Genomic DNA, 16,926 nt, shown 5'->3' with positions numbered 1-16,926 from the left:
AACGACTAGAGCACCAAATGAATCCAAATGTTGGGAGACCTTATGGTGGCAACAGAAGGGTCAATGATGGATCGAACCGAATAGAGGGGCAAGACAGAACTGAGGGAGTAAAACTCAATGTATCCTCTTTTAAAGGCAGGAGTGACCCAGGTGCCTACGTTGACTGGGAGATGAAGACTCAGCATGCATTCTCATACAATGATTATCCTGAAGAGCAGAAGGTGAAGTTAGCAGCAACTACATTCTCAGACTATGCCCTTGTTTGGTGGAAGAAAAATCAAAGAGAGATGAAGAGAGAAGAAGGGCGGGAGATAGATACATGGACTGAGATGAGAAGGGATATGCAAAAGAGGTATGTTCCAACTAGCTACAGTAAAACCATGCGACAGAAACTCCAGATGTTATCCCAAGGAAGTTTGACTGTTGAGGATAAGGAGATGGAGATGGCACTAGTGAGGGCCAACATTGAAGAGGACACCAAAGCAGTGCATGATGGCTTCACCAACAAGATTTCTTTCCAGCACCATGACTAGAAAATTATTCATAAACCTTTATCCCTTAGAGAAGTGTGTGATAACCAAATCAGAAGGAGAGAAAAGAGAGAACAAGAGAGAGACAATAGTGAGGCATCACAGAGGAATAGAAAAAGGAAGAGTGATACACTTGAGAGATGGAGTGATACACAAGAGAGAGAGTGAGTGATAATTCTAATCAGTTAACTATTTATGTTTCTCCTAGTGTTCAACCCTTATTGTAGGAATTTAAAGATGTCTTTCCCAAGGAGATTCCTCATGGACTGCCACCTTCAAGAAGCATAGAACATCAAGTTGATCTCCTTCTAGAAGCTTCATTGCCTAACAAGCCAACTTACAACAGCAAGCCCCAAGAGACTCAGCATAAGGATGCACAGGTCAAAGTTGAGTATGTGAAAAGATTGTATGACCAAGTAAAGGTGCAAATTGCAAAGAAGAATGAAAGTTATACCAAGCAAGCCAACAAGAAAAGGAAGGAAGTGGTACTTGAACCTGGTGATGATCCTGGACATTTGAGGGCAAATGTTTTCCAAGAAGGAGGGAATGATGAGAATCCTAAAATTGGACAAATAAAGGCTAAAGGCCCGAGTGGAGAAGGGCAAAGGCCCAAGTGGAGAAGGATAAAGCCCCCGAGTGGAGAAGGATGAAGGCCCAGAGGCAGAGACACTATCAAGACTATTAATTGTTGCTGAAGGCCCAGATTAATTTGAAGGCCCAAGTTAAATATGTTTTTTAGTTATAATTTTTATTTATTGTAATTTTGGCCCAAACTATTTAGAAGGCCCATGTCTATTTTTATCTTTTTGTTCAGATACACTATAAGTATTGGTTTTTGTTTTGAATGAAAAAACTTTTGGCATTTGATAAAATTTGGTGAGAGCTTCTCTCTGGGTTCCTTGTTGAACCAAACTCAGACTTATCAAGGTAATCTTTGTGGCGTCTACCCTGACTTATCTTCCTTCACCGGAAGTGGCGTCATCCAAAACTCCGTAGCCTGTATCAAACGATCCGCCCCGTAAGGTTCACATCAACAATCCATCATCTCCTCATACCACTTACCTTTCTTTATGATGTTCCACGAGACCAAAACAAGCACCCACTTACCTCCAAGATTACCATCGTGCACTCACTTCACAAGCTGATACCACTGCGAGTAATGTTCGATATCCTCTACACTCTGTCCTCTCTTATTCCCGGCTCTCACCTTCACATCGCCAGTTTGTTATGTCAATATCGGTAAACATTGAACCCAAATCTTATAATGAGGCTTCTCAATTTGACTGTTGGATTAAGGCAATGCATGCGGAAATACAGGCTCTTCAACAGAATCAAACATGGACTCTTACATCACTACCACCACATATGACAGCTATCGGATGTCGATGGGTATATAAGATCAAATACAAAGCTGATGGCACTGTTGAACGATACAAGGCGCATCTCGTAGCAAAAGGGTATACACAATTAGAAGGGTTGGACTTCCTCGATACATTTTCTCCCGTGGCTAAGCTCACTACTGTAAGATTGCTTCTTGCTCTTGTTGCCCTTCACAATTGGCACCTAAGGCAACTCGACGTAAACAACGCATTTCTTCATAGGGATCTTGACGAAGAGGTCTACATGACTCTTCCCCCAGGTCTTGTTGTGAATGATCTCAACCTCGTTTGTCATCTTCAACGTTCATTATATGGACTCAAACAAGCTAGCCGGCAATGGTTCACTCGGCTCTCTTCTTTCCTCATCTCCCACGACTTTCGCCAGTCTTCAGTTGATCATTCCCTTTTTCTACACTTCCATAATAATGATATCACTGCTGTTCTTGTTTATGTTGATGACATAATCTTAGCAGGTACCAATCTCGACACTATCGCACATATCACAAAGCTCCTTGATCAAGCTTTCAGCATCAAAGACCTTGGCACGTTGAAGTTCTTTGTCGATCTTGAGGTTGCTCGCACTAGCCATGGTATCCACTTATCTCAACACAAGTACGTTCTGGACATATTATCTGACTCAGGCATGCTTGCATCTCGACTAGCTTCCACTCCCATGGACTACTCCACACGATTAACAACTTCAATGGGCACTCCTTTATCAGAGACTTCTTCCTCCTCATATCGCCGTTTGATTGGACAACTCATTTACCTCACCAATACTCGTCCCGACATCACTCATGCCATTCAACAACTCAGCCAATATATGGCTCACCCAACTTCTGCTCATTCACAAGCAGCATTTTGTATCTTGCGGTACCTCAAGGGATCACCTGGTTCTGGTATATTTCTCGCTGCTCACGGTCCTCTACAACTCAAGGCTTTTAGTGACTCCGATTGGGCGGGTTGTCGCGATACACGGCATTCCATCACCGGATTCTCGGTATATCTCGGTCCATCCCTCATTTCCTGGCGTTCGTAGAAACAACCCACCGTTTCGAGAAGCTCTTCTGAGGCGAAATATCGGGCCTTAGCATCTACCACATGCGAGCTTCAGTGGCTCACGTATCTTCTCAACGATTTTCGGGTACCCTTCATTCAGCCCGTGACCCTTTACTGCGACAATAAGTCCGCCATTCAAATAACTTCTAACCCCGTCTTCCATGAACGAACTAAACATATAAAAATCGATTGTCATATCGTGCGTGACAAAGTCAATCAAGGATTACTCAAACTGCTTCCTATCTCTTCGCAACTGCAGCTAGCTGATATTCTCACAAAGCCACTCTCGCCCTCTTTATTTCAAGGTCTCTGTTCCAAGCTGGGAATGATGAATATCCATTCCCAGCTTGAGGGGGTCTCTTAGCAAATATTAAGTGAGTGGGTAGCATGAGTTAGTGAGTTAGTGTTTCGAGTTAGTTAGGCTCAGTGGTTACAAACAGTTAGCATTTCCGTTTTCTGGTATAACAACCAGTTTTGCACTGTTTTCTCTTTCCTTCAATGTATAAATATTTCACGTACACTATAATAAAAGGCATGCAGTCATTTGGTTGCTTTACGTATGTAAACAGTGTTATTTCCTCTCTCTTCTTTATGGCCATTAAATGCTTTCACACATAAAAGGGCTAGTGCCGGAGCATTTCACAGTTAGAACAAATAAAGAAGAGAAAACCGCAGAGGAAATCTTCAGAGAATCGAAACACATAAAGGACTCGTGAATGAAACTAGTGAGTGGCTCAAGGGCTCATCAGAATCTTGCTCAGTTGTGGCAGCTCTTCTTGCTGGTGTTTCAATTCCTTTGCCACATCCACCACTGTCCCTGGTGGTGTCAACACTGACACAGCTGAACCTGCATTCGAGTCATTTGCAATGTGTTCATTAATTGGCCTATGCTTCTCAGTCACTGCCCTCATAATGTTCCTCTCTATACTCACTTCTCAGAAAGAAGTCAGTGATTTTAGAACTAGTTTGCCACTTAAATTGCTTTTGGGCTTAACTTCTCTTTTCATATCTATTACTGCATTGTTTGCCACTTTCTGCTCTGCTCATTTCTTTGTGATCGATGACAAATTCATGCAGATCTTAATCCTCATTTACGCAGTAACTTGCTTGCCTGTGACTTTCTATGCAGTAGCACAGTTTCCACTATATATTGATCTTGTGAGAGCCATTGCAACGAAAGTGCCAATGGCGATTGGTAAAAGGGGTTATTTATAGGGGATGCTTCTTTTTGTTCTATTATGAGTATAATGAATTTAAAATGTGTAGCTTGTGGCTTGTGGCTTGTTAAAGTAGCAATAGTAACGAATTTTGTGTGCCTATATTTGGAGCATTATAGGGTGTTGGATTTGTGCTTATTAAATCAAGTGAGTTTATATGATCATGAGGTATTTCAATTCTTAAAACTGATAGATTGTTTGTGCATGTTCATCTTTCACTGTTATTATCTTTTTAATCCCTAAACTATATTAGGTAGGATTTTTTATTGTTAGTCCTTAGAATTTTTTTTCTTGGTAACATTACTTAAACTTTTTTTCATTCTTATTTTTAGTATGTTAACCTTGAGGAAGGATCAAGTTATTTTAAAAAGTTATTTTTTATTTACATCATTTATTTTTATGAAATCTAATGATTAATATTAATGACTCATTATAATTAAATTTAAAAAAAAAAATCAGGAATCCAAACCATTCATAAAAATTAGGAACAAAAACAAGAAAATCTTAAGAAGATAGGATATTTTGTCTTTATTTGATTAACTTTATTTAATAAATTATAAAACTTATTTAAAATGTCATTTAATTAACATCATTTTATCACATTTACGTTGATCATGGTTGAACTATTAAATTTTAAATTAGTGTATTGACTGGTTCAATTACTTTTATATAGAGAGTTTAATTTCTATGATACCCCTAATAATATTAAGGGTTTTGATATTATTAGTCTTTTTACTAATCAAATTATATGTGATATTCTCATTAAATATTTTTTGTATTTTCAAATTAGTCCTTGATTATTATTTTTTAAAATTTTAAAATTATAACTTTTTAATTAGAAAATATGATTAAAGATAACTTTAGAAGTCCAAATCCTAAAATCTTTAGTTACTTTCAACACTTTTTATAAAAAATATTTTGGGGTTTAGGGTTTAAAAATTTCTTATTATTATTTCTTAAGCATGTTTTATAAAAAAAAAGTGTTAAAAGTAACTAAAAAATTAGGATTCAGACTTCTAAAATTATCTTTAATCATATTTTTTATTTAAAAAATTAAAATTTTTAAAAATAATAATTAAGGACTAATTAAAAAAATAATGAAAAAAGGATATGTAATCTAATTGATTAAAATTAACAATATCAAAACCTCTCAAATTATTGAGGACACCATAGAAACTCTCAAAACTATATATGTAAATATATACACTTTCACATATTAATTAAAGTAAATTCTTGAAAAAGTACACAGATTTATTATTATTATTTGTATAATATTTTAACTTATAATGTAAAATAATTAATTATTGTAAAAAAATCAATTGATTTTTATATCTTCAACATCATCAATCCAAAGAATTGATCCTAGGTCATTGTACTAGTATCACTTTTTTGGGATTACGTCATTATTCTAGTCCCTAGCAAGACCAAGACCACGAATAACACATGAAACACGACGTATAAAGCATCAACGGGTTTATCTTTGGCTAAAGTTGAAAGGGGCAATAAAAAATGCAAGAAACATCAACTTTCACTCGCTTGCCCGCGAAGTAAGGATATATTCGAAAAGGATAATATGGTAAAATAAATGGTCGCATAGGATTGGGGATAATGGAAACTAGTATTTTTTATTTTTTTTGGTGATTAGAAACTAGCTAGTATCTTTTAGTACTATATGTATTGAATATGATAATTGATAAATACCTTTTATATTATTAAAATTTATGATAAATAATTTAAATTATGATATATGGTTTCTTTTAATTATTTACAGTATCGTATTAAAAAATATTGAAATTGAATTTAGAGAAAAAAATGTTTTAACTATTTAGTCTCAATTTTTCGTTACAGTCCATGCATTTAAAGGCTCTACGTTTTAGTTGGTGTATGAGCGGTTTTTATTTATTTTATGTTTTAGTGATTGCTATTAGCTTTCTACTAATGGTGTAAAATTGACACAAAATTGAAGGATAAGAACTAAAAAGTAAAAAAAAAAAAAAAAAATGCTCGTATGAAGAATGAACCATAAATTTTTTAGGCATAGATACTAAAACGGAAAATTAACGCAGGTATAGGAGCCAAATGATTTAATTAAACCTAAAAATAAAAGATGACATATTAAAAAGGTAGACAATTAAGAAGATCAACTACACACAAATATAAATATATATAAAAAAAATGTATTTGAGATGATTAGTGGTGTGTTTGATTTTTCATTCAAATGCTTCAAAGGGACGTTCATGAATAATCGTACTTCCATGTGGATTGAGTAGAACCTGCATGGAAAAAAAAACTAAACAGACATTAATAGCTACAGAAATATCTTAAGTATTAGAAGCTAGCTAAAATAAAATATGTGATATATATATATATATATATATATATATATATATATACCAATTGTATATTGTATTTTGGGAGTGAATTGAAATATATAAAAAAAAATGAAAAGAGATGTGATGATAAAAAAGAAATAAAAATGAAAGTTTAACACATATGATCCTGACGTGAAATCATGTAAGCAGGCTTTTATAGCTTAATAACGACAAAACTTTTTAGGAAAAAAAAACAATATATACATATTTTTGGACATTCAATATGCCTCTAAACACCTAGTGAGATAAAGATAAAAGACAAAAATATAAGCATTATAAGTAATATGATATAACATAAAGCAAGAAATGGAGAAAAATAATGAGTATTAATCGTGTTTAAAAAAATAGGTGTGAAATTATCATTGCTCATTTTTACTTAAGTAAGGAAATTAACGTAATAGCCCTAATTTTTTCAGTAACTTGTATTTCCCTGTACTAATTAATATAGCTAAATAATGTCAAGATTCTGTGTTCATATCCACAACATTTATTTAATTTTAATTTCCGGACACAGATTCTGTAAAGTATATATTTATTTTTTAAAATTTCAATTAATTAAAACTATAATCTATTTTAATTAACTTTATAAATATATCTTAATTTACTTATACACTCTAAAAATAAACTAATTAAAAAAACCTTTAATTTTATATGTATGTTCTAAAATATATTAATAATTTCTTACACCAAATGATATAAATGATTGAGAGGTTTTTTTAAACCATGTTATTAATAGGAAGTATGATTAATATCGATCAAAAAATTTGGTTGACTAAATACTTTTATTCAAATTTCTATTCCTAACCACGTTATTTTTATCTCCAAGATTTAAGTTAAATTTTTAAATAAAAAGTATTGAAATTAAGTTATTTAATATTCGACTTTTGTTTTTTTGAAGATTACTGTTCGACTTTGAGGATAAAAGGGTGTTTAAAAAAAAAAAAAAAGCAAAGCAGGTTTATTATATCATTCTTTTTCTTTATCACTCTTTTATGTTCCTTCGAATTCACTGAAATGTATGAGCACGCATCTAATTTAGAGGTTTAGTATATAAAAGGGGTCATTCAATTGCATTGGCAACATATCAGCAAATTATCACTTCCCATATACACACTGATCAAATTTCTGTTTCAACCTTGCATCCAGTCATATGGAAACGATAGAAGAGCAACAATATGGTGACCAACTCACGAAAGAAGGTAATGAGAACAGAATCCTGATGTTTATTTCGTTAAATTTCAACTTTTAACTGACTATGAGTATGCTTGAATTTGAGGTAAAAATATTCTAAAAATATGTTTTTGAGTTAAAATTAGTTTCGGATCATGGTTAGTTATTATTTCAATAGTATGTTTGGAAAAAAAATTGTCTAAAAATACAGTCGTGAAGAAACAAAGGACTTAACTTACTTTTGCAAATTCAGTATTGTAAACTTAACGTTTACAAATTTTAATCCAAGCATTCGTTATATGTTACATAGTTATATATACTCATGTTTGAACATAATACATAGCTAATATATACTTTTTGGTGCTTCATAGCTAATTATATATATATATATATACTAATTATATAATATGTGATAGGTTCTACGTTGAATCTTTCTGAAAAATAATTTCCTCTATATTTAGCTCTGATGGTGATTCTCTTCTTTGAATGAGAGATGAATACTTACAAAGCATTCAGTTATGAGCCTAAATTAGTATCATTACTAAGGAAAAGACTTTTTTTTAGGAACAAATGCATACTAGCTTCCTTGTATGTAACCTCTAATTTGTGGAAATTAATATTTCACACACATTATTTTTTATTATTAAATATGTGAGGGCGTGGGTCTTATTCCTTACATAGTGGGTCTCTTTCCAAATTGGTGAATTATATTTTCTATGAAGAATAATTTAGAGAAAAAAATAGTTTGTTTTTCTGATGGAATTAAATAAATTAAATGATGTTATTTGTGTGAATTAATTTTTTTTTGTTTATATTCATGATTGGAGAGAGTATTGTATATGATTATGCTTTATTTTTCACTCTTTTTTTTCTTATTTTTTATATACATATTTTTTTTAAAAAAAACACCACAAATTAAATCAAATAAACAACTTTTTACTGTCCCAATTTTGTAGTCAATAAATATTTTCCGAAGCGTTTATTTCACCCCAAATTAAGTGTAGTACGTGTATTTGCATAAATCGTTTACCTTTTTATATTTTTTTCTTTAATCAAAATAATCGATTGTTTTGGTACCATTATGAATAATTCTACCGTCTTAAATCATCACCCTCCGTTTCAATATCTTTGTAGAGTCCCAAAGAGCAGTGGAATTAGAAACTGATGCAGAAGATGTAGAAATTATAGGAATTAGAAAAATAGATATTGAAGAAGAAAAGGAAATAGGGCCAATGAGTTCAGAGGACAAGTTTCGCGGGTTAACAGTGGAAGGAAAATGGGAAGAGGTTATCAAAATGTGTGAAGAAGACATCAAGTTATGCACGATAAAGATCAACAACAAAAGAGGCACTGCACTCCATGTGGCAGTGAATGAAGGCAATGAAGATGCTGTTAAGTGTCTTGTGGGAACAATGATAAAGCACAAAAGGGGGGAGAAGGCCTTAACATTGAAGAATGAGAGAGGGGACACACCTTTGCACCTTGCAGCTACAAGGGGACTCAAGAATATATGTGAATGCATCATAGGAAAAAATAAAGAAAGGAAGGGTTTGATTACCTTTCTTAATGATGAGGGAGAGACACCTTTTTTTCAGGTAAAATTATTAAGTAGTTCCAAATCATTAATTAAGCATTCCAATGTGTTTGGGTTATTTGTATGGTAAAAAGCAATCAATTATTTTTCATAATGAAAGTAAGACAATAAATGTTTGCTTCTATTTTTTTTTTATTGTATCCCCGTGATCGATTTTAATTTTTATAGCGTAAAATTGATTATTGTGTTATTTAGATGTGTAAACTATAGTATTCACTATGCGGTCAGTTTCTGTGTGATATTCATGCAAGTTTTCTAATTTAACAAAAGAATTATTAATAATACTCTAAGTGTGATATGAAAATTAGGTGAGATCATCATAATCACACTTCACCTTATAATTTTTCTCTTTCAGGTTGCACTCTCATGGCAAAAAGAAGCTTTTTGGTACCTTTGTTCCCTCGTGCCTGCTGATGAAAACGTTAACTATTCTAAATTTCTTATTCGGAATAATGGGGATAGTATCCTTCACTGTGCCATTCGGAGAGAATTTTTTGGTAAGATTTTACTTGCATTAATTTGCATGCATATGCTTATCTCTCACTTTGTTCAATGATGGAAAGCAACATGCATAATGTTTTTAGCAAGTTCCTCATTGTTGGTTAAATATATTAGATGAGTTGTTTAACTTACTCAAAATACAAATAGGATTAACCAGTTCTATAGAAAATGATTGATGCAATTCTTTGTTATTTGAGATGGTTGGTTCAATTTTCTTAATGTTTAACCCGAATATTACTTGGCATAAGTTAGACCCCTTATTATATTTTATGAAATCATGTTGCTACTCATTAGAGAAAAATGAGATTCATGTAATTTTGTGGGTATGAATAAAGAATTTAATTTTAATGCATTGTTATTTATCAATGTATATTTTAATACATCGTTGATATATTTTTAAGATCATTATTATAAAATTGATAAATTTATTATAAATTATAATTCTGATTGGATGATAGTATGACTACATATATAATCAATTCATCATAATTGGATGATTATATAAAAAAAACATATTTATACTGTTAATATTTTTTTAATTAAATTCTTATGGGGGAAAACATCAAATTACACAATAAGTACAAAGCATTACTCTTTCCGATCTCTCGATTATAAGCAAAAAAATCACACTTATTTAAAAAAATTAGTTAACTTTATTCAATTGTGTCATTTTTAATTAAAAATAAATATTTTCTTAAATTATTTTTCATTGGAATTTGATATCAAAATAAAAAAAATCTTTAAACCTTATTAAATGAATAATATTTTAAAAATAGTATCATTAAATAAGATATAAATAATTGATATTTATTTATATTTGATAAAAAAAATTAAGAAACTTTTGTTGTTTATATTTGAGATAGAATGGGAGTATGTATCTCACTCTTAATTCGTTGACTCTCACAACTGCTGTAGTCACTGAAAAAGAAAGCAAACCACTATTTTTGCTTCTTATATATCAATAAAAAAAAATTAAAACTTTCAATATTGTTTATTGTCACATTTCTCGACTTTTTTTTTCTTCTTCTCAAGTTTGTCTTTGTTTAATGTACACCATTTTTAGTTGCTGCATGCAATAACTATTTTTTGTGAGATGCAACAGATTTGGCACTTATAATAATGTATAAATACCCCAAACTTTACGACATTCAGAATAGAGAGGGATTCAGTCCTCTCAAACTTCTTGCCACTAGGCCCTCAGCCTTCAAAAGTGGAAGCAATCTGCTATGGTGGAAGAGAATCCTTTATCATTGTAAGTAGTCCACGAAATTCTTAGACACTACACATGGTTATCTGTGACTGAAACATTGGCATCTCTCTTACTACTTGTTTAAGCATATATTATTTCATCACTCATTCCATTTAAAAACTATTTAGGTTAGAAAATCAGTTATCTCTTGCATGTTTAATGTCTTAGCTTATATTAAAAATATAAACATAAAAATTTGATTATGACTTGGTTTGTATTAAAAAAATAATCACTTTTTTAACAGTTTCTTGAGTTTTTATAAAATATTTCATAATTAATCTCTTCAAATATATCAATCAATCAAAATATTTGTTACTAACCCAAAAAAATCAAAACATTTGCAACATTAGAAAAATAAATTATTAATTTTGTTAAAACTTATCATTATTTCATGATATTTCTAAACAGAAAAAATTATTAATGATGTAATTTAACTTTATGTATTTAAAAAAAATTAAGAAAAAGTCATGAAACGACCCATTTCTTTGACCGTTTGGTTTTTTGATCGGCCCCATTAATTTGACAGTAAACTAAAGTGAATTGAGTTTGGTTAATTTTTTGGAAAATTGCTTCCTGCCCCTTTCAAAGTACTTCACGCACCTCCTTTAACTTTAAATTTTCTATAAAATTCCAAAACTACCTTAAGGCCCCCTTTTGTGAACCTCAGCCACATTTGTGAACCTTAATTGAAGCTGCCTTCCATCTCTTGAGATAAACTTGTTTTCAATTAGGTTTATGAACTTCTATTTATTTTTTAACTAGCTAGGTCCAACAAGACTATTAAAAAATAAATACAGATTGAAGGATCCAATTGAGAATGACAAATTAAATAGTTTAGTGACTTAATTAAATGTTGTTAATCTTTATACTAAACATTTCACGTTCTAAACTCGGTATGCTGGCCTAATGGATTTATTTCTCCAACTCTATGCTAATAAATATGTAGTATCATAGGTAATAATAGGATTTGTAAAATGACGATGTGCATTAGTTGCTAAAAGGTTATAAATATCTCTGTCTCAATAGAAAGATAATGAATGTTGATTTGTTCTTGTTCGGATTGAAAAATGTATGATTTTCTTGATAAAATCCATAAATGACTTCTTTTTTATAAGATATGGATATTATTATATCTAAATTCTGATACATGATATACACACGTCCGTACAGAGGTGACAATATATTATCCTACAAAAGTGAGAATATAACATGCAAAAGTTGATAATTTTTAATTAAGGCTCTAATTTTTTTTAGTTGAGTTCCTTAGGTTGATAATTTTAAATTAGATTACTTAACTATGACACATCATTTATATTACTTTCTTCCTGAAGGTGTATCTGTAGAAACTCTAGACGTCCAAGAAGCAGAGAAATTGTACATGAAAGCGGAAGTACAAGAATATCAGAACGAACAGTGCATGGTTACCAAAGAAGAAAAGGATGAACTGTGCCCGAACACCAAAGAAAAAATGGACGAATTACAACTCCCAGAGAACTACAACACATGTCATCACTTCTATCATCTGTTTAAAGATCTATGCAGGTTGACTAATACATTTTTTCGTTCACTGCAACTTCTTGGTAAAGAACTGGGAATTTTGTTTAAAGATCTATGCAGGTTGATTAGTACATGTGGTATGTGAATCACATCTCAATTATGCTATATCTTTTTAATATAGATTTTTGTCCTCATATGGCTCTTATTGCTCTTCATTTTTTCCCCTCAACATTATATATGTGCATGAGTATATATGACTTCTCATAATCCCATTTACACCTTTTATTCGATTGACTGATAAAGAAAGCTATTCGCTTATGCAGAAATAATTCAGCATTTTTAGACACATGTAGGATGGTGGTGATTATTTCTAGACTTCATTAAATTTAGATCAAAGACTTGGGTTTCAGCTAAATCTTATGGGGCTTTTTGACTTTTATTTGGACTGGTTTTTCAGCCTTATGAACTGTCTTTATATGTCAGAATTTTTATTTATTTAGTTAAGTTATAGTAACTCTTACACTTTTTTCTTATTCAACAAAAAACAATAAAGTGTTTTATAATATTACCTAGTCTGAAATCACTTCAAGTATAAAAAGTCAATAATTTTATTATGTATGAGAATTAATCCATAGTTGAATGATAGTGCAATCCAAATTTATAAATTTCTCAGAATTTTAAAGTGTCTGGGATATACTGTGTTGTTCCATATTCATAGGAACTAACTCTATAATTATTTATTTATTTTATAAATCATAGATTTTCATTTGATGGTTAAGCTTATATAATAAAAAACCTATTTGAAATATCATTGTTTCTTATCGATTAAAATAAACTAACTTTGATCTCACTAATTACAGCATCAGGACACAAGAGAGAGAAACAAGAAGATCCAGAGAAACATCCACAATGTCAAATATCAATGGCAGAAGATCTGGGCCATGAGCATGTTCCACCAAATTTGGTTTCATGTCTTCAGTCTGTGAAGCTTGCATACATATATACTCTTGGCCTTTCGGGAGTAGGTATGTACCTATTTCTTCACTCTAAGTTGATATATCTTGACCGATTCTACTACAAAAATAAACTATTTTTTAACGGAAAAATGTTAGTCATTAAAAAAAATATTAGACATTGCATATTACGAGTATATTAATTTATCATATATATTATTAGAAAATTTTGTTTCTACAACAAATTAATATTTCCTTTAGTCATTTTTATAAGCCTCAATCTAGAATTAATGTCTATTATATTAATTATTTTTTCACAAAAATATCCTTAATTATGAATCATTTTTCTGAGTGCAATAATTAAAAGTAAAATGCATTTGTTAAGCTCTTTTGTAGTTTAACTTTATCTTGTATAAAGAGCATTTTAAAAACTTACTTTCACTAGTCACATGCATAACTAATAAAATTTTAAAGTAATAAATATATTAACGACAAAAGACATTAAAAAAATTAAAACTGAAAAAATACTCTTTATATCCATAATTATTGTCATGTTAGGTTTTTTTACACAAATCAAGAAAAAAATTAATGAATGGATGAAAGAGAATAATTACTTTACAAAATTAACTTTATCATTATTAATTCATTTTAAGTTTTTTTTTTGTATATTGTTAATAATATTAGAGATAAATGAAAAAAATGGTTAATATTACATTAAAAAGCCAAAATCACACTTGTTTTGGACTTTGGAGTAATTTTTTTACATGACAATTATTAACGACAAAAGGAATAGTTAAAAAAAGAATAAAAATGTGTCTCATTAATATTAGGGGTAATTTAAAAAAATCAAGATAAATTTAATGCTACTATGTTAATTAACTTTCTTAATCTTAATAAATTAATTAATTGAGCCTTATAAAAAAATCGAAAGGAGTATATATCATGGTACAACACATTGTTAGTGATGTATCATATTATTAGTGCAAGTACAGACTGTCTATAGTAACAATTTCAGTTTTGCTTAACAAAACTTATACTCATATATATGTACAAGCCTAATAAATAACAACTTACCTTAGAATATAGTTTTTTCTTTTGCATTGTTTTCTAGCCTTAGTTACATGATTTAAACTTAGTTTTCCATATATATAGGGTGTGACAATGATGAGTATTGTTGTTCCATGCAATTTTACTTTTTTATGTTTGTTTAGGGGTTGAAAACATTAGGAAGATGAAACAAAAGCACAAATGGAGTGGTCAACTCTTGAGTGAATTTATGAAAAAACCTTATGAGTCATATACGGGAAGTGGAGGTCCACCACTATTAGACTCGAGTGTTCAAACAGATTTCATTTATGCTTACAATACAGGTACATATAATTATTTATAGTTAGTTTGGACAATCTTATTAAATACTTATTAAATACTTATACATATAATTATTTATAGTTAGTTTGGACAATCTTATTTGAAAATTTTATTCAAAAGACTGAAGTCCCAATATTTAGTGTTGAATAACAATATTTATAATTTACCTTAATAACATGTTGGAAAATCTCAAAATGCAACTTGCAGAAAATATTGACAAAGAGGAGATAATGGCTTTGAATATTGACAGAGAAGAGACAGCGATTTTGGTTGCGGCAAGAAATGGCATAATAGAAATGGTGAATGAGCTTATATCTAAAATACCAAGTGCCATACATGAAACTAACTCCAAGAAGAAAAATGTGTTACTTATAGCAGTGGAGAACAGACAAACCCTTATTGTTGAGGAATTAAAAAATCGATTTGGAGAGAAGAAAACAAAAGTAGTCTTGCACAACCTAATTCTAGGTGTAGATGATCAAGAGAACACTATGTTACACCTGGCAGCAGCACCAATCGATAAGGGTTGGATGATATCTGGTTCTGCCTTGCAAATGATGTGGCATATTAAATGGTTTCAGGTATATATGTTTTTTATATCAATAAAGTCCTAATCCAACTTAACCTTGTGCAATTCTAACCTTTACTAGTTTACTATTTAAGAAAAAATATCCACTAACAACACACTGTTTGATTTTTTATTTTCAATACACAATTTATTATTAGGTAAAATCCATAAGAACTTTATCAAATGAGGCGAGTTTGTCTAATACTTATGTCTATTGTGCAGATTATAGACAAAATATGTTATTGTCATTTACTAATTTGTTTTCATTATCACATAGGCACACACTAGCCAGTAATTCATTAATTAATTTGATATGGTTTTCAATAACATAGACACTTGTTCACCCTTTTAATTCTACCATGGAGCAGTACATAAAGGAGCTAGTGCCAGAGCATTTCACAATTAGAACCAATAAAAAGGAGAAAACTGCAGGAGAAATCTTTAGAGAATCACATAAAGGACTCGTCAAAGAAGCTAGTGGGTGGCTCAAGGACACCTCAGAGTCTTGCTCAGTAGTGGCAGCTCTCCTTGCTGGTGTTTCCTTTGCCACATCTACCACTGTCCCTGGTGGTGTCAACACTGACACGGGTAAACCTGCATTAGAAGGCCAGGTTCCATTCGAGTCATTTGCAATGTGTTCATTAATTGGCCTATGCTTCTCCGTCACTGCCCTCATAATGTTCCTCTCTATACTCACTTCTCGGAAAGAAATCAGGGATTTTCGAACTAATTTGCCACTTAAATTGCTTATGGGCTTAAGTTCTCTTTTCATATCTATTGCTGCATTGTTTGCTACTTTCTGCTCTGCTCATTTCTTTGTGATCGATGACAAATTCAAGCAAGTCTTAATCCTCATTTATACAGTAACTTGCTTGCCTGTGACCTTCTATGCAGTAGCACAATTTCCACTATATATTGATCTTATGAGAGCCATTACAACAAAAGTGCCACTGGCAAGTGATAAAGGGGATGATTTATAGGGTGCTTTTTGTTCCACTTTGAGTATGATAAATTGAAAATGTTACTTATTCAAGTAACAATAATGAATTTTGTATACCTCTATTTGGAGCATTATGTAGTGTTGGATTGTGCTTATTAATTTAAGATAGTTTATATGATTATGTGTTATGTCAATTGTTACAGCTGATAGATTATTTGTGCATGTTCATCCTTCATTTTTATTTTTCTTTTGTTCTTCCAATTTAATCGATAACTAACCACCATAAAAATGTAAATGAATGTTTTAGTGAAAAATACTGACATATATGAGCACAACATTAATAGTGAGATATAAAGACTAGAACATGTATATAAGTTTAGAGTGATGATATATAGACACCTTTATATATCAAACACTTCATTAACACTAATTATTTATCTCTATCTTTTTCTTCCTATCATATCATGTCACCTATTATACCTATAAATTTTCCTCTTTCCCTCTCTAGGTATTAAATAGCATTTGGTGT

The 16,926-nt window shown here is 31.1% G+C and overlaps 1 protein-coding gene across 2 annotated transcripts; it reads left to right on the top strand.

The window, feature by feature from the left end:
- Positions 1 to 7,616: 7,616 nt before the first annotated feature.
- Positions 7,617 to 16,585, top strand: LOC114397588. 2 transcript variants are annotated; one of them, XM_028359696.1, is made up of 9 exons: positions 7,617 to 7,756; positions 8,862 to 9,322; positions 9,677 to 9,818; positions 10,925 to 11,074; positions 12,403 to 12,705; positions 13,429 to 13,593; positions 14,733 to 14,891; positions 15,097 to 15,470; positions 15,826 to 16,585. In XM_028359696.1, the coding sequence occupies exons 1-9, from the start codon at positions 7,708 to 7,710 to the stop codon at positions 16,435 to 16,437; spliced, it is 2,415 nt and encodes an 804-aa protein (XP_028215497.1). In that variant the 5' UTR covers positions 7,617 to 7,707; the 3' UTR covers positions 16,438 to 16,585. The 2 variants fall into 2 exon arrangements, with proteins under 2 accessions (XP_028215497.1, XP_028215498.1); XM_028359697.1 differs by lacking the exon at positions 14,733 to 14,891.
- Positions 16,586 to 16,926: the final 341 nt, after the last annotated feature.

Source organism: Glycine soja, chromosome 18 (genome assembly GCF_004193775.1).
Source record: "Glycine soja cultivar W05 chromosome 18, ASM419377v2, whole genome shotgun sequence".
NCBI lineage: Eukaryota > Viridiplantae > Streptophyta > Magnoliopsida > Fabales > Fabaceae > Glycine > Glycine soja.
This window is presented reverse-complemented; position numbering and strand designations above follow the sequence as displayed.